The following is a 19,071-nucleotide window of genomic DNA, read 5'->3' as shown; positions in this document are numbered from 1 at the left end:
AAAGAGTGTATGTAAACAAGTAAGGGGCCTGCTTGTTTAAAAGTAGTGGGTTCTCACAGATTCCATTACTCAGTATCTTTTGTGGGTTATGTGAGCTCAGTTCAGAATAAAGATCACAATCTGTTTTTGAGCAGTCGTATTGCTCCTAGGTGTCTGGTGTAGTAGATGAGGACTTGACTGTGAAAGGCGGCGTTCTGGCTTCCCTTTATAGGGGGTAAACGGACAGACAAATAATACTGTGTTTTAAACGGGGAAGAGGGTGCTTATTGCATGTCAACAGATCCATTGTAACATTTTTTTTTTTGTCTACTGTAAGCTGTGGCATGTGGAAGCTAAACTGCAGTTTCATTTTGGTAAATTGTCTACCTATTGCAGAATAAAATAAGCACAATATAGTTGTTGTGGTTCTGTCCTTCCATCTTTAATGGTTATGATTTGTTCGTTCTAGGGAAGAGATATTAAACTTCCTAGGCCAAATGAGAGGTGCTGGGCCAGTCTTCAGGATGGAGTGATTCTGCAGACTGGCTCCAGGCACTAGATTCAGTGTAATGTGCCTAGGACTGGCCTGGAGCACTGCCAGCTGTACGTGCCTGGGACTGGCCCCATGCTCCCTATGCAGCATGCAAGGCTGGTCTGGTACATGCTACGATGATGCGCAGGTCCAATCTGGGACACCCTAGCAGCACCAGGAGCCAGATGAGAGGGCTCTGTGGGCCAGATCTTTGAAACCCCTGCTCTTGAACAGATAATCTGACGTCTTTATCAGCTCCACCCCCCCCCCCCAATTCTTTTCTCTTTCTTAGATAATAATCCTGCGGCTTTACCCCCCCCCCCCCCCCCCCCCCAATTCTTTTCTCTTTCTTAGATAATTGTGATGTTCTTCCTACTTCACTTGGAGATCATGTTTCATTTTGTTAACATGTGATGAAAACCCATGCAAACTTCTGTTCTTTTACAGAAACAACCTTTTTCTCAAAAATAGTTTTAAAAAAAATCAGTTAAGTCTGGATAGCTCCAACTGGTCTTCCCAGGAATCCCACAAAAATTTGGTGTGTTTTTCCCAGAGTCATGTGATGAAATTAAAAATGAAAGTCTTATTTAAACAGAAATGTTCTAGCCCTTGTACTTATGTAGGAAGTCTTTAATAGCATGCATGCTAAAATGTCAAAAGCCAGAAGGCCTCAAACACACTCCAAAATGTGTTTTAAACTTCCATGACTCAGCTCAATTTCTTGGGTTGTTTTTGAAGGGTTGGGGTTGGCACCCAGAGGAGACTGGACTGTTCAGTTACCTTGTCGGCTGTCTTTGTCCTGTATCCCTTCTATGTCTTGTCATGCTTCCTGTCCTTAAATGTCAATACTGTGTCTTAATTAATTGGAGCCATCCTCTCATTTGAGCCACTGTGGACCTGCTGTAGCCAAATAAATGAGCAGAGTGCGTGGGAAGGGGAGGGATGTTTGGACTGTGTGTGGAGCCATAATGAAATGGAGCATTTGGGAGCACATGGCATCTCTCAGGCGGACCAGGTGTTTCGACTGCGGGTGACGTAGGCTACCACAAGTCTCCCACGGTGTTCCTGCTGTCTCCTTTGAGAATCTTCTTCACCCGCTGAGTAGAGCCGAGTCTTTTTCACTTGTATTTTTTTTGTTTTTGTTCCTTTGGAGCTATGGGGGAGGTATTTGAGTACAACATGCTTGAATGTGTTTTGTCTTATCCCAGCTGTGCCTCTAGTGAGAGAGCTCTGAGAGGAGCTAGAATCAGTATGGATTTCTATTCTTTATGATTACATGTATATTCTTGGATGTTCATTGAGAGCACTAGCTACCACTTCCTTTTCTTCGTGTATGTGGTTTGATTAGTATTTCCCTTTCTTCCTCACTGGACCTCTGATGGCTCAAATTCCATAGTGGCTTGTTTTATCGAACACCATTGGATATGGACACACGGGGTTTCTTGGGTTTTGTAAGGGAAGCAGCTTGTCTCAGTTATACTGTTGTTTCTTTGGAGCAGGAGATCAAGCAGGGAACACAAAGTATGGAGGAGAAAGCAGATTGTGCAGAGGAAGGGCGTTGGTTGGAGTCTCTTTCCAGGGTAGTATGGGGCTGATTTGTGATATGTCTGCTATAAAGGTTGGCCCTCACTGCCTTAGGCAGAAGAATTTGCATATATTCCCAATTTTGAGAATTTCTGAAGTAAAATTTGATATTCAGATATGGGCATTTTGAAACCTACTACTTGTTTTTGTGTGGTTATTTTTTATAAATTAAAAAAAAAAATGCTTTTCTGTCTTTTTAGCAACACTGAGCCTTCTGAAAAAAGATTCCACATGAACAGTTTTGTGGCAGACTTCGGAAGACCTCTAGAGTCAGACAAGGTTTTTTCTCGTCAGATTGCTGAAGAGTCCAGGTCACTTTTTCATTTCTACATTAATGAAGTGGAGCATTTGGACAAAACAAAACGAAGTCACAAAACTTCCGGTCTGGACAGTAATATCTGCTTCCAGGAAGTACCTAGGAGCAGTGGAAGGTTTGAGGAGGAGTTGAATTGTCTTACAAAATTTAACATCCCTAATTTTGTGAACACTGATCAGAACTCCTCACTTGGAGAGGAGGATCTTCTTATTTCGGAGCCACCAATCATTTTGGAAAGCAAATCGGTTATCCCAGCCTCGCATCAGATCCTAGACTGAAAATTCTGAATTTAAGCAAAATGTCTTTATAGCTTCCACTGTTTTAATAGGTTTTTTGGCTACTAAGATAAGTTATTTCTTCATATTTGATGCCCACTTTTTATCATAAATATTGAATTCGTTCATCAAAATCCCTTTATACTAAAATGAAATATTGAATATTTTGTGTCCAGAAATTTGCATCAAGTCTGTGACAGGTGTTTCCTTATGTTAAAACCTTGACATTTGGTTCTTTGCTTGCTAGTTCTTTTTTATTTTTAATGGGGGGATTATGCCCAGTTGCCTACTGGTGTTGGGACTTGCTAACATGAGGTCAGAGTAACAGATTCTCCTTTGAAGATGAGTAGTTGGAGGACTGCACAGCTGGCAGAATTGCTGGATTCTAGAACAAGTTTTATGCGAAACACAACAGACACATTTGTGTCTGAAGTTGTTCCTCTCGTCCAGGAGGGGAGTGTATATTGAAACGTAACCAACATAATGGAAACTTGCTTAGTGTTTAATCCTAGAAGCTGCTGAAACCAAATTTACTAGGGAAGAGGCTGCCTTGCATATCGTATGGTTTGGTTTCAGTGTTTAGAAAATGCTGTCACCCTCTGCTGCTGGGGGGAAAAATAGGCATGCCCATGTTTTACAGTATTTCAACTTGGTATTCTTACAGTTGTCAGCAGTCTGGAATGACAATGTTTTACATGCAATTAATAATTTAGTTTTGTGGATCTGATTGCCAGTACAAGAAATTGCATTTTGTTAACATCTCATTCAAGGGAGAAACCATAGGGAATGGGATCAAAACATGCCTATCTCTTTGTTTATAGGATTGTGGGTATACCCACAGCCAGGTATTAAACTGTACATAGCTAATAGATTACTTGTTGTTGTTTGCCCTTTTAGTAGGGAAAAGCAACACATGCCTGCACAGCAGTTGCAGTAGTAGTGCGGACCTGTGCTAACTTGTTTGATAACTTTGCAGAACCATTCACTTGCCTACTTGCACCAAATTGAGGAGACTTGATTGGAACATTTTTAACCGTTTTAAAAACACTTGAAAGTCCAGGGGAACGTTTACCCCCCAGGAATTGCATATGGTTCTTAGCTGGTGGGTAGTACTAAGATTTACTGTCAGAGTTGTAGAGCTCTACAGGATTGGAAGAAGTCTAAGAAAAAGGTAGGTGAAGTACATGTTTAATTTTATCCATAATGGGGGGTGAGGAGGAAGGAATGGTGGTGTCTTGGCAGTGGGAGACTGCAAAAAGTTGCCTAAAGCTCCTGCTTTAAATGCATGTTCTGCAGCACCCAATTTCTAGGTACCCAGCTGCTTTGAGGAATTTTATTAATGATGCAGGTTGGGAAGTTGAGAAATTCCCTGTCCAGATACCTCCCTCACACCATGATCAAGTCATCTTCCATCCTTCTCTTGGGCATATTAACAAATTCAGCTCCCAAAGCCTTGGAGTAGGAGCTCTAACTTCTGCCACCTCAATCATCCTTTTCACATACCGCTGTTTTACTTCCTGAATGTATTTACCCTTAACCTTCACTGGTGTGCTAAAGGTGTGCTCTCCAGCCAGTGTGTAATAGGGGGGCTGCTGCTCTGAGGCAATTTGGATCACTGCCAACATGCCCTCTCCCTCCTAAAAGAATAGAGGTCGTTGGTTAAGCTGTTAGCCTAAGCATGGCAGCCTGTTTGAAGAGCTTGCCCTGGGAGCAGCATTAAAGAGCCACTGTTTTGTGGGAAGTGTCCAGCAACTTGCTGCATTGCAGGATGCGAGAGAACAGGAGCAGCAAACAGGTCAATTTGCAGGCCCCTTCTTTGAAAAGGAGCCTTTAAGGTAAGTTCTTTACTTTAAATAAGAGTAACTAACCTACATATATTTGGCGCACACAGTTAAAACTCTGCAGTTAGACCAATACTTAAACCCCTTGTTCAACTAGAGTCCAGAGCAGGTGGGGAGTTCTCTAAGGAGTTCGTCTGGAAACTTTCACCAGCTTACAGGAGAGTATTATTAGGGAGGGTCTGCTTAGAAAGAGGGTTAGGAAGAGAAGGTTGGCAGATTTAAGATCCAGGGAGATGGCTGGAGGGACTCCTATGCCAGAACCACTGCCAGCTCTTCCTCTGCTTGCACCTGTGAGGCATCAGTCTAAGCAGGACTGCTCACTATTGAGGCTTCCACCTTGATCTTGGCTTGGCGCTGTGGAGTCTGTGGCTTGTGGGTTCCTTCCAGTGACAGTCGGGTGGGAGAGTGCCTGTGCTATAAGCAATACCTCCTAATGGTGTCCCTCAGGGAGTAGGCAAGAGAGCTACAGGAGGAGGTGGCAAGGCTCTGAAGCATCCTTCACTATGAGGACTTTATTGATTCAGGGCAAATATAGTGCTCATCTTTAATAAAGGGAAGAAGGAGGATTTGGAGAACTACAACCCAGTCAGCCTCACTTCAGTCACTAGAAAAAGTGTGCAGTAGGTCCTCAAGGAATCCATTTCTAAGCACATGGAGAAGGTGATTAGGAACAGTTATCATAGATTCTCCAAGAGCAAGTCATGCCTGACCAACCTGATTGCCTTCAATGAGATGACTGGCCCTGTGAATGGGGGCAGACCAGTGGATGCGATACCAAAAGCCTTGCTAAAGTCCACGTACATGGTCTTCCACAACATACTTCCTTTGCTTGCTTGCAAGAATGGGTTGGATGAATGGACTGTAAGGTTGGTAGCTGGCTGGATCATTAGGCTCAGAGGATAGTAGTCAATGGCTTGATGTCTAGTTGGCAGCCAGTATCAACTGGAGTGTCCCAGGGCTCGGTCCTGGGGCTGGTTTTGTTCAGTGTTTTCATCAATGACCTGGAAGATGGTATGGAGTGCATCCTCAGCAAGCTTGCAGGTGACACCATGCTGGGGTGAGTAGTAGATGGAAGCGGAGGGTATATCTACAATTCAGACTTCAAGAAATCGGAGGATTAGCCAAAAGGAATCTCAAGCTTCAGTAAGAACAAATGCAAAGCCTTGCGCTGGTACAGATTAGGGACTGACTGGTTAAGCAGTAGCTCTGCAGAAAAGGACCTGTGAGGATTACAGTGCATGTGATAAGCTGAATGTGAGCCAACTGTGCGTCCTTGTTGAGAAGGAAGGTAACAGCATACTGGACTGCATTAGTAGGAGTGTTGCTAGCAGAATGAGGGAAGTGATTTATTTCTCTTTGGCATTGGTGAAGCCACATGTGAGGGGGCTGGAGAATGTGACTTCTGAGGAGTGGCTGAGGTGGGCTTATTTAGTTTGGAGAAGAGAAGACTCAGGAAGGATTTAATAGCAGCCTTCAACTACTTGAAGGGTGGTTACAGAGAGGCTAGAACTAGACTGTTTTCACTAGGGCAGATAACAAGGAGTAATGGGTTCAAGTTGCAGCAAAGGATGCTTTTAGGTTGGATATCAGGAAAAACTTTCTCTCTAGGATGGTAGTAGAAAACTGGAACAGGTTACCCAGAGATTATGCAATCTCCATCCTTGGAGGGTTTTAAGACCTGATTAGATGAAGCCTTAGCTGGGATCATATAGCTGGATGGTCCTGTTTTTGCGTAGGGGGTTGGACTAGATCAGTGTTTCTCAACCCATGGGTCACAACCCGAAACAGGTTGAAAAAATATATTAAAGGGTCATGGACAAACTTTTAAAGATGGGTTGACAAACTTTAAAAAATGGATTCTCCTTTATAGGAGAAGAACATGGAAAACTATGGCTTTTCCCTTGCAGGCTGGCTGAGTTATAGCCTCAAGGGGTGCTTGCCTCCCTCCCCTGCTCACCACACCCCCACCACCTTCCCCATACATTGGGGGGTTGGAGCTAGGGGGAAGTGGGTTGGGAGTGAAGGGCACTGTGGGACTTGCCATCACTATGTACAAATAGGTTCTGATGCAAAAAAGGTTGAGAATCACTGGACTAGATGACCTCCTGAGGTTCCTTCCAGCCCTCATTTTCCACGGTTTGATTTCTGTGCTGGGGAAATAAGAGACCAGATATAATGCTACCTGAAGCTGGATACATGTTGCATGTGACACTACAAGACACCACTATAGAATCTTGTTTCCATTTTGATACCATTATAGAGAACATACATGCACCTCTATCCCCCTCAACTCTTGTAGAATCTGCCTGCTGCCTTTCACATTGCCTTTGAAAACAGAAGCACAATACTTTTGTTCCTGTATTTGGTGGGAAAAATATGGGTAAAGTAACTTTCTAGCGGAAGAGAATAGAAGCAAACGCCAAGCTGTCATAAAATGTTCATCTCATTACTAAATGGATGGTTGGCAGACATTCAAATATATCCATGATGGGTGGGGTGTAAGCACTTGACTTATGGTGATGTGAATAAAAATGGAATCATGCGCTAAATGTTGAGCAGATGGGCAGCATGTGCCTTAGCATTACATTCAAACATTTTGACCTCAACACAGCTCTGTCAGTCATAGAGAAGTAGGACTGGAAGGGACCTCCAGAGGTAAACTAGTCCAACCTTTTGGCCAAGGCAGGATCATCCCTATCTAAGCCATAGCCCAACAACCATAATCTACATAAGACTATTGTCAACCCTGATACACTGACCTAACATGCTAACCTGTGACAGGTAAAGCAAGGGAACCACAACAGCCAATGTCCTGCTTCTGTAAGGTGATGTCAGTATATGCTCAAGAGGTTCTGGCTTGAGAGCTACACCCCTGCTACAGAGGAAGGCAAAACCCCCCACAGTCTGTACCAGTCTGACCATAGGGCAAGATTCCTTCCTGCCTCCAAATATAGTGATCAGTCTGACTGAGCAGAGGGTCAAGACCCTCTAGCCAGGAGCCTCCAGCTTTGCTCCTAGCTTGAGAATTGGCACACCCCAGTTTAAATCCCCAGCCTTATCTGTAGCTGGCACCCAATGCTTCTGGGGAGGCTTAAAAACACCCTGACATGTATAGGAGAAAAAAGGTAGCATAGGGAGGGAGAGCAGGAGCAACTTGTGAAACCCAGAAGCATAGAAAATACTCATGGTAGAGGGTACAGATAGCTACATACAGCGGCTGTCCAACCTCCTCTTGAACATCTCTAGTGATGGGGAGTCCATAACTTCCCTAGGCAGTCTATTTCATTGCCCCACTAATTTAACAGCGAAGAACTTTTTCCAGATATCCAATCTAAACTTACTTTGCTGCAGCTTCAAGCCTTTGGTCCATGCATCTTCTGCAGCAAGAGAGAAAAGGCAATTTCCCTCTTCTTTATGGCATCCCTTCAAGTATTAGAAGACTATCGGTCTCTTAAGCAATTTTTCTGCAAGCTGAACATGCTTAGCTCCTTCACCATCTCCTCATGTGCCTATGTCAGCATCCAAATTGTTAATAAACATGTTGAATGGCACCAGGCCAAGGACAGTCCCCTGTGGGACTCCTCCCATTCTGACAGACCTGTTAATAATTACCCTTTGCTTGTGGCTATTCAGTTATCCATCTGCCTTGTAATAGGTCTATCCAGCCTACATTTCTCCAATTTGTTCATGAGAAGGTTGTATGGGACCTTGTCAAAAGCCTTGCTGAAGTCCAGCTGCACTGTATCCACAGCATTCCTTTTATGCACCTAAGTAGTTACTTCGTCAAAGAGGGAGATCAGGTTTGTTTGACACAACCTGTTTTTTCATAAATCTATGCTGGCTGCTTGCAATCAGCCCTTCCTCCTCTGGCTGCTTGTAAATGGCCTTCCTTAGGATATGCTCCATTAACTTCCCAGTTATTGAGGTGAGGCTAACAAGTCTGTAATTCTCCAGGTTCTTGTCTCTTAAAGAGGTGTGCTACATTGGCCCTCTTCCAGTCATCTGGTATCTGGCCGATCTCCCATGACTTCATGACGATCACTGCTGAGGACTCTGGGCTCTCTTCTGCCAGTTCCTTCAGAGCCCTAAGATGAAGCTCATCTGGCCCTGCTGATTTTGAATTCATTCAGACCCAACAAAAGACAGCTGACCCTCCCTCAGCCTGCCCCCTTCCTTATCTAGATCATTTCTATTGGGTATCTGGCAGCTGTCCACCTCTACTCCTCTCTACTTTATAGTTTATTTTATTCTTGCTGGTCACTTTTGCTTTGAAACATCAACATTTCTACTTTCATCCTCCTGTGCCTCCATTCACCATGTATTGATTGTATTAGCAATTATTAGGTAGGAGGGGCTTATGTTGTCTGTCTCAAATTTTGATTAAACAAACACAACAGAGCATGAATAGGGAACTTTGAAAAATATCTTCTCAGTACATGATACAGCAAAATAATTATGGGATTTTTTTAGATCTTTTATAGAAATTGTTCTCTACCTGCGATGTCTTAGGTGTGTATTGACAACATTTTTATAGAAGCAGGACACTGGCTGCTGTGGTTCTCCTGCTTTACCAGTGGCAGGTTAGGGTGTTAGGTCTATGTTGTGTCAGGGTTGATGGCAGTCTTATGTAGAGTTTAGATTATGGTTCATATGGGGTGGTTTGGATAGGGATGATCCTGTCTCAGGCAGTGGGTTGGACTAGATGACTTCTGGAGGTCCCTTCCAGCCCTACTTCTGTGACTTATGGTAGAAGGGGGTATGCTGGCTATCTCAACGAATGGCTACAACACCAGGTACAATTAGAAAGATGATCAATCAGTACAATCATTAAGCTAAGAACAAGTAAAAGTATCCCTCAGTTATTAGCAAAGGGAAGATTAATTACATCTTGCATTTCTGCTCAATGGTAAATATTTAAAAGCGTAAAGGGACCCTGAGAAGTTAATGGCTGCATACAGACATTCATTTCTACTGCAAGAAATGTCTTCCAGTAGAAAAATAGCCTGGGAGCCAAATTGTACAAATGTTCCTCTGGCCCCTTGGCTGGAGAACTTGACAGGCAAGCTGTCTAGGCAGGGAGCAGTAGAGGGCTTCCCCGCAAGTCAACCCTGCCCTTGGGGGAGTCCATTCATTAACAGCCTAGGGAGGGGCAGGCTGTCAGGTGACAGTTGGCACTTGAAAAGCAGCAACGGCTACAGAAAGCTGGCAGGGCTGCCACTGTGCGCCCCCCACTCCCAGGAGAATGCCTGCCATCCTGCCAATCAGCTGACTGGCAGGAAGTGGGGCATTGTCCCATGGAGAACAGCTCCCTGCCCCTCCCTCTTGCACTCCTTTGGGGTGACCCAGAGGCACGCATGGAGAGGAGAAAGCATTCAGTCACTGTGACAAGGCTACAGGAGCATTGCAGCATTGTGCACCAGCCTACCTTGCCCCCTGCATGTCAAAAGCAGGGACTGCTTGGCAGGGAGTGGTGGTTGCTGCTCCCCTTATTGCCCAGTTCACAGGGAACTGGGAGCATGGGGATGGGACCTCCCCCTGCACCTTCTCTAGATCAGGGTCACACCAGCTTCACTTCTGGTCTACAGGAAGCATTAAACCCAGGGCAAAATACAGATGTTCAGTCTCCAGGGAGCAATTTAACCCCAGTTGTTCCAGGGTTATTCTTCTCCCAGAGCAGTCGTTGTTGCATTTTAACCACCATCCACAGAATCACTGAGCAGTATCAGACCTAGCAGCACTGAAGAATATGACCTACCACAATCTACTTTTTGGATACGTTTTTCCCCAGAGGAAGGTTTAAAACGAGGTACTCTAACTTTAGGGGAATGATTTACTGAACAAGGACTTATTATTCCCACATAATTGTATATGTATATGTATGGAGGGCTTAATCCATCTATCTGTAATGCTTTTGCAACACTCTGATCGGCTGCCGAAACAATCATAATGCTTACTGAAACAACCAATCGGAGTGCTCTGCAGAAAGCCACCGTGACAGCAGGGACAGAGAAGATGGAGGGGGAAGAGGGTGAGGCCTGCATCACTGCCCCCCAGCCCTGCTCCTTGGAGGCAGCAGCGGCATGAGGTGCTGGTGGAGGGCTGCCATGATAGTGGAGATGGAGTGAGAGGGCTGGCCTTGCTGCCCCCAACCCTGCTCTGTCCCTGCCATCATGGCAGTGCTCTGCTGTTCCACTCCAGTCCCTGCTGTTTCCCCCAGCCGTGGAGGGGGAGGGAGAGAACAGTGGGGATGCTCTGTCCCTGCTGTTATGGCAGTGCTCCGTTGTCCCAGGGGGGGTAGCACGCGGCCAGGTGGGGAGTGGCTGCAGCTTGGGGCAGTGCGGGCTGCCGCGTGCAAGCTTCCCCCCTACCTCCTCCACTCTGGGGAGGTGGCGGTGTTGTGGGGTGGTGGGTGGCGGTGCTCTGTCCCTACCCCCCTCTCCCCATCATTCTTGACAGGCAACTCAGTAGTAATTTATAATTTCTATAATGGCCAACAGCCTTCCTTTCTCTTTGAAAAACAATGAGGGGCAAAACCAGAACACTTCTCCAAGTACTATCATGCCCTTTCCCTTATTCCTTTCCTTCTCTGCCCCATCTGAATTGATGTTAACTATATTGAGAGAGAGCCTTATTTCTCCATTGTTTGTACATAAAATTGATTTTTTTTTTTAATTAAAGACAAACCAACAAAACCCTGAAAAGAAATCTGGTGTATTTCTGTGCTTGTCTTGATGTCAGTTGCCTTGCACCAATGTGATCAGGTGAGGGTGGGGTGTCACGGGCTGCATCCTCTCTTCCCCTGCAACTGCTGCCCCAGGCTGTAATGCTCTCCCTTGTTCCCTGCAGTGTGGAGGTTGTCTCCGATCACAGGGCTGCCTATTTCCACCAGGCAGTGTGTGGCATGTTTGAGCTAACATTTCTGAGCTTGTAACTGCTACACACACTACTGGAAAAGCAACTGGTAAAACCCAGCTCTATGCAATGAAATGAACAATCCTTCTAGTCTTAAGCATATGAGTAGGGAAGGCAATCTGAAAACCCCACAGCTGTTTGTGCTTTTGTTTTCTTTGACATACTGGCTTTATTTAGGCACAGCTTCCATATCAAGACTGTCTACTGTTTTTTTTTTTTCTGTTTTGCTGCCTACTCTATTCTTCTGTGCTACAGCTTCTATCTCTTGAAACACTTCATGAGCATTCATGAAATTCTGATCTAGGTCAGTGAGTCATCACCAGGATAGCTGTTTTCTGTCTTTTCTAAAGGTTCCAAATATATATATGAGTAACTTGGTCAGTAATATTTTAACGTAATGTATAACATGGAAAATTCTCTAAAGCTTGGGAAATGGCTGACAATCTAAGAATGCTTATTAAACGCATGTAGTCTGGAAAACGGGGAGCGTTTTTAAGAATCTGTGCATCCATTTACAATAATAAACAGTGGAGAATATATGATACTTCTACATCATTAGTACAGCTTTATTTCCTACTTCCTGTAGAAGTATTTCGATGCGGGTTTCTAATGGTACTGAAAGAAGAAAAGAACTCTACAGAAAATACCATCCTTGTGAACAGATTTGTAATGGATGAAAATCTTTTTTGCTTATGTAGGAAGATAGGTGGAAGAAAAGCTCAACAATGAAGATACTGAATTACTTATTTGACAGACCACATTAAGGCCACTTTTTCAGAAGATTTTACAGTAAAAGCCAAAAAGCTCTGTGTGTGTTTTTTTTTTTTTTTAAATCTGCCTTTCCCCCTGCTGATTCTCAAGAAAGATTATTATAACAAATAACTATGACTGATTTCCCCTCCCTTGCATAAAGTCCACATTTTAACTTAGCTGTTGAAGCTAAACTCCTAAATATGTGGTATTCTATAAAACAATAACTTCATTCTGTCACCCTAGCTGTTCCTAGTTATTTGAAAGTAATGATATCACTGGTAAGTGCTCTGGATGTAACTTCAACTGCTGTATGTGACATTGTTGTACCCTACTTTGTCAGGTGTCAAGTTCTTTTCCTTTTCCATATCCAAATACATGGTTCTTTCAGTGAATGTGTATTCAAATAAATACATGCAAAAATTAGACGTGTTTTTATAGTGTAAGGTGTGCGGGCCGGGAGCGGTCTGAGGCCCTCGGGGGCGCGCGGCAGGCTGTGGCCAGCAGCCCTGGCACACGGGTCGGGGAATGCAGGCCGGCGGACTAGAATTAGGCACAGACGCTTAGCGGTTGATTAAAGATTTTACTTACACTGAAGATGGTCGCGGTGCAGGCAGGAAAACTTGCTTGAGTTGCGGTTACAGACAGAAAAGAAGAGAGGCGGACAAGAGTTCCTTCCACCCGAACCTCTAGTCCAATCCGGTTGAAGGCTCTAAACACGCGAGCCCGTCGTGTCAACTGAAGAAAACAACTCGGAGAAAAGAGCTCTGGATACACCCACATGAAGTTTGCTAGGCTCTGTGGAACTTGCGCACAGGGAAGGGGTTCGTCGAGGGATCATTCGGCGACAGGGAGAGGCCAGAGGTTGATCAGACCCCTATAGCCTTCTCAAGGTATATGCTGGGTCCAATAGGCTCCGCAGCGCTTAGAGATCTTCACGAGACGTGAAGTTCTTCTCCTCCAGATGGTTGTGGAGTCCTCCAACTTGGGCGGAAACCAGTCAAGCCTCTTATACGGCTAGCAAGCCAATTGCTAGCCGCCACGTGGGAATAATTTAGAACTGGCCAATAGTGGGACACAAATTTGCATGCGGGTGGCGGGAACTCCTTTGCACCGGGGTTTTCTCTTTGCAACTAAGAAATGCACCCTGCAAAGAAAGCTCTGAGTGGCGGGAAATAATTTAGCAGTGCCGAAGCGCGCGCACACAAAATCGCACCCTTGGGTTGTGACATAAGGTAAACAACGTATACAGGGGAATATTCTCAAAAAATATTAATTATAAAATTTTGATTCCTGCCAACAAGAGAAAAGCCTTTGTCTAGAACTACGCAAGATGAATTCAAATGTCTGAGAACTCTCATTTGTGTTAAGGGCCTGGTTAAAAGTAACATTAAAATACATCTCTTGATGAATAAGGAAGTAGGGGAGTAAACTGATAGTCTTGAAGGAACAAGGGCTTCCAGCTGCAGGATGTGAGAAGGAATATACTTCAGGCCAAATCCTAAACTGTCCTGCTGCTGGTCACCTCTTCCCAGCAAACCTGCTTTCTAAACACTAAGCACACTGAGCTTCCACAGGTCAAACCAATTCTGCAGCACTTCAGTATGCTATCAGAAGCCCTTGTATAATTATAGTCCAATTATATTAAAAAAACTCAAAATGCTTCATCTCTTTTATGTATTTGAAAAACATTGTATATAATCTTATATACATATTACAACTATCCTTCTGAGGATATAAATATGCCTTTACATTGCAACTTAGGAAAAAGAGCAAACTCATAGTGTAACTGAAACATTTTTCCACACTGTAAAATAGTTGTATTATCATCACTGCAAAATAATACATTGCTTTTATGGCAAATGTCTATAAAGGAAACAAGGGTAGATTGAAATTATCTGCTTTTTAGTATTTCATTTGCAAACATAATTATGACAACTTGCAGATTAAAAAAATACATTTACTCTGTTAATATTTTACATACAAATTTTCATAGCCTTATTTACACAAGCACATATTAAAACTTCTAGGTTGTTCCTGGAAAACAACACTTTTTTTAGAAAAATTAAACATTAAAAATAATAAAAAACATCTGAACATGAGGTATCCAGTGTGATAACTGTTTTGATCCCAACCTTATCACAGCTTTACACATACGAGTGCAAATATTTACATAACGTGTATATTTTTATAGATTCATTCTTTGCATAGCATGCATGTATGTTAAAGAGCAAATATTATACTATTCATTAACTATGGACATTCAAATTGGTTTCAGTTTAAACCTACACAATGCAAATTGGTAGATAATCTATTCTTATATTAATCACAAACGTACTGTCACATGCCCATACAATCTAACAAAAGATGTTTTCACTGTTGGTCCCTACAAAAAGATTCTGAGATGTGTATGTTTTGAGGAAGAGGTATGAATTAAATTATTCTAATTAAATTATTCTAACTTTGCTCTGTTCATCATCAATAATCAAATGTAAACAAAATACATTTTAACATAGGATTACCACAAGGTATTTCAATTTGTAGGAAACACCCCCACATTGAAAGAAAGCTCTTCCAATTCTGGGGTAATTCCTGTTGTAAAGAGAAGATCTTTTCTTCTTTAAAGCATTTGGAGAAATTAAAAGGGCCCCAAAAAGGGAGAGGGGTGAATACTAGATGAAAAGGGAGATGAGATATTAGAAACATACAATGCAGATCTTATACCCTTCAAAATTTATACAGTTGATACTGTTGGGTTTAGCTATTTTGTTTTACAAAGGTCATATTAGGTAGATTTCTCAGAGGAATCTGATGCAAGGGAATCAATGCAACTGAGCAATCTAGAAAGCAAACTATGCAACATGACCTACATTATACACATCAAAATATTCAGTCAAGTTCCACAATATGTCAGTGTGTGAAACAGTTTTCTTTGCAATAATTCCTCATATGAATAAACCCAAATTATCTAATTCAAACGACTGAAATGTTTTACAATTCTTTCTGACACCACACAACTTCACTGCTTACTGATAAAGAAAATACAAGACTGGTCTGTTGTTCAGTGAAAACTCATCTTTAGGCAAACAGTTGAAAATGAGCTGACAATAATAGGGAGACTACACATCTTGTTTTGGCTGAGACAGTCCCATTTTGTACACCTGTCCCAGATGTCCTGTCAGTTTGGTCAATGAAGCTCGTGTCCCATGAGATAAATAGGACAGGTGTTTAACATTGGACATATCCCTCCTCCCCCACTAATCCTGGAGTTCTGGATGCTCAGCCGAGCGTGTTAGGGAGCGAGGTCGGGGGGAACAGTGCTTCATTTTGAGACCAGGGAAATCCAGTTACTCAAGTACCTGTAGTTACAAATAATGCACCTCTGGTTGTTTTCAGTAGTCTTTCCTACCCCCAGCTGTCTAGATTAAAATTCTGCTTCTCTGATGAACTATTACCCATTCACAACTTCCAATAACTTCCTGGCATGTTTAACCCACTGGAAATAGGTGCTGGAATAATAACTCCTTGTTTCTGTAATTCCCGTAGAACATCCAGTATTGAATCTAATTCCACTCGAAATTTCTCCAGCTCCTGATTCTTTATTTGAGCAAGTTTCCTCCATTTCTCAATCTCCTCGATTTGCTGTGCTTCAGCAACATGCTGTGTCTGTTGCACCACCTGAAATTTATAAGCACGCCTGTTCAGTATCACATTGATTCAGAGCTATCAATTCACTGAACATTCCTCCTTAGTCGATACAGCCCTTTTGCCAAAACACACCCCCTCTTTACTATATACATATACTTTAGTAAAGGTTTTTATGTTGATTTCCAAAGTCTAATACTAGAGGGGACTTTTTCTACCAGGGCACATCTACATGTGCAATTAATGCACCTGAATTTTCTGCACTGAAAATTCAGGCTCATTAAAGTGCTCTCTGGTGCATGTCTACATGTGCACCCCCATCAGGAGCAAATCAAGCCTGATAGGCAGCTGCCCAGCAGCTGGGACAGCTCTCCCTGCCCAGTGGAGATTGGGACAAGTCCCAGTCTCCATATGGTTGGGAGGCAGCTGCCTGGCAGCCAGGACAGCTCTTCCACTCTTGTGGAGATCAGGACAGGTCCCAATCTCCACGTGGCTGGGAGGCAGTGACCCGCAGAGCCAGGACAGCTCTCCCTGCCCCCTGTGGCTCCCTGCTGCCTAGACTGACTGGGAGCAATTTGTTCCCAGTCAGCATCTACACGTGCGTTACGGCACATTAGTTAATGCACTGTTTTTCTAGTACCTGCATATACAGGCACCAGAAAATGGCACATTGGACTAATATACTGCACAGTAATTGCTGCACTCGTGTAGATGGTGACACTTTACTGTACATTAGATTAGATGTACCCAGTAAGTATCTAATAATTCAAACTATATCAGATCTCTAAGTCTTTTTTAAAACTTGCCATTTAAAAATACAGATTTATTGAGTTAACAATAGTGTACAAGAAAAACAAGCCACATCTGGATTGTCTTCATGGCACAGAGTTTCTGTGGTGGACCTATGCTTTGTAATAACTATGTAATCTCTATCTATTGCTCTGTAAGCATACTACATTGACAGTACCCTACAGCTGTTGCAGATATGAATCTGAATGAATTTTCATGTGATGCAAATCCTAGTCCCTCTAAATGCCGAAGAGCTAAATTAAACATGTTTATGTCGCATGAAATAAAAATCTGTCATTATTGAATGTCACAGCATAATATTTTATTTAGGAATATATTGTGTAAAGGAAAGTCATTAGTTTTTTTTTAAATTTATTTCCTAAGGCTTAAAGGGACTTCTTGCAATTCCTAAAGCAAAATCACCAAAAACCAAAAACTACATATCTAAATGAAAATTACTTAATGCTACTGCTATTAGTGTTGACACAAAAATCCCTTACAATAATATAGACCAGAACACTGGAGTTATACCAGAGAGTCTGACACTGTAGTTTAGATAACAAAAAATACTAAATGTTAATTGAATCAAAGCATCAACCCACAACCACCTCAGTTAAGGAGTTTTTCAGAGCTTTAAAAGAAAAGGAAAAAAATTCTCACACCGGCAGTGGGAGGGAGTGGGATAAAAAGAAAAACAAAAATGTTAATTTACTGGTTTTGATTTTGAAAAATTGACAGCACAGTAAAGTGGAAACTGCATGTCAACAGCAGTGAAGATATAAACATGGATATAGTACAGATCTGATTGATAGGATATAGTAATTTTCTTTTTTAAAAGAATCTAAGTGGCAAGTTTTATTTTCTATGGCACTAAGGAGCTTTTGCAGAATGAGTAACATTCTTTTGTGTAGGACAAAGCACTTACTTAGGGGCTGGTGTTACCCAGTAGAATAAACTCCCAGATAAAAAAAACCATCATTAAGAACAGTCACAAAGCTCACCACCTTCTACTCCCAAGATACTTCCTTGACTTTACTTCTACTGTTTCAAAAAACAACACAGTACTCATTAGCAACCCAAAAACCAACCCAAAATTTTACTGGAAAAAAGAATTATTTTCCTGGGACAGGATGAGAAAGAACAAACCACATATGAAAGATGCCAGTCACATCATTTCAGTAGCATGGTGTTACTGGAAGACGCTCATACATTAGAGGGATTAGTGTGATAAAAAATAAATCTTAAGAATTGCAAGGGGGGGAACAATCAGAAGCTAGTCTCTGGATATAAAAATATCAATCCTTAGTAAAAAGGATTACCGTATTTTCGTGCATATACCCCCCCCCTCCCCCCCGGTATAAACCACACCCACGTATAACCCATGGAAAATTGTATTTTCGTAAATTAGTCCGTGTATACGCTGCACCCATGTATTCCCCGCGGCGGCGTATACACGGGGAGGCGGCACGGGGTGGCCCGCCCCCGGCGGGCCTGCCTGGTCCCAGCAGGGAGGCGGCGCAGCCCGCCCTGGCCCTGGCCCCCATGGCGGCGGCGGCACAGCCCAGCCTGCCCGGGCCCGCACCCCCATATAGCTCGCATCCATCCATTTTTTTTGTAAAATCGCATATACCCTGTGGGATATATGCGCAAAAATATGGTACCAAGAATACAAGGCTAAAACATCATATACAAGCCATAAGAATCAATGACAAATTAAAGGTTTTAGCACTATTTTTAAAACTGAGGCTTATCTTCATTTTTTAAAGAGAATTGTTAATAAGGTACAACCAGCTAAACAATCATGAGACAAACCTACATATAAGCAAATATTGGATTATACAACTAAGACAAAGATAGTAATTACAATGCAGCTATACATAAAAATACTAATTCAGATTTTCAGAATACTCATAGCCTTTTTCTGTGTCCATAAACTGCAATTTGACACATATTTAGAGTTCCAAGTGACAATAAATATCTCATTTACAATCAAATGTACAAGAATGGTAATTGACCCTACTACTAATTTTGGGTGTAAGATTTACTTGCACTAGTGAGCACCAAATGGAATAAAAGCAGCTCATTACACTTGCCCAGATTATTTCATATTACACTGTAGGTATCAAATATTCTTGATTAATGATGTCAAACTACATAACAAGCTACGATATTTGATATTTTTTACCTGCTGTAGTTCTTGTTCTCTTTGGTCATGTCTGGTCTCCATATGCTTGATTTTTCTTTCTAGGCACAAGAAGCGTTTCATTTCAGGACTCTGGCTCTCTTTAGCTTCTCTCAAGTCTTTTAGTAATTTTGCCATCTAAAATTGAGATATTTATTATTTACATTGAAGTACTGCTCACTATGCTAGCCAATGTATTTCTGGGTCTGCGCACACACAGCAGCAACGCATGTTTCACTATACCAGCAATCAGACTGCTTTCCCTA

General features: G+C 42.5%; 2 protein-coding genes across 5 annotated transcripts in view; one reads left to right on the top strand and one right to left on the bottom strand.

The window, feature by feature from the left end:
* MRAP2 (melanocortin 2 receptor accessory protein 2) overlaps positions 1-3,671 on the top strand; it is a 53,365-nt gene extending 49,694 nt beyond the window's left edge. Inside the window, exon 3 of one of the 2 annotated variants that reach the window (XM_025194900.1) lies at positions 2,296-3,671. In XM_025194900.1, coding sequence (XP_025050685.1) covers positions 2,296-2,689 — 394 coding nt within the window. In that variant the 3' untranslated portion in view covers positions 2,690-3,671. The remainder of the gene's footprint in view (positions 1-2,295) is intronic. The other variant, XM_006038398.3, reaches the window with a different exon arrangement.
* A 9,661-nt stretch (positions 3,672-13,332) lies between these two features.
* Positions 13,333-19,071, bottom strand: part of CEP162 (centrosomal protein 162) — a 54,853-nt gene continuing 49,114 nt past the window's right edge. For 2 of the 3 annotated variants that reach the window (XM_025194901.1, XM_025194902.1), the window contains exons 23-24: positions 18,809-18,943; positions 13,333-15,867 (exon numbers count right to left, since the gene is read on the bottom strand). In XM_025194901.1, the coding sequence (XP_025050686.1) occupies positions 15,649-15,867; positions 18,809-18,943 (354 nt within the window). In that variant the 3' untranslated portion in view covers positions 13,333-15,648. The remainder of the gene's footprint in view (positions 15,868-18,808; positions 18,944-19,071) is intronic. The other variant, XM_006038397.3, reaches the window with a different exon arrangement.

This window comes from Alligator sinensis, unplaced genomic scaffold (genome assembly GCF_000455745.1).
Source record: "Alligator sinensis unplaced genomic scaffold, ASM45574v1 scaffold1128_1, whole genome shotgun sequence".
NCBI lineage: Eukaryota > Metazoa > Chordata > Crocodylia > Alligatoridae > Alligator > Alligator sinensis.
The sequence above is the reverse complement of the archived record's forward strand: the minus strand, read 5'-3'. Positions and strand labels throughout refer to the sequence as shown.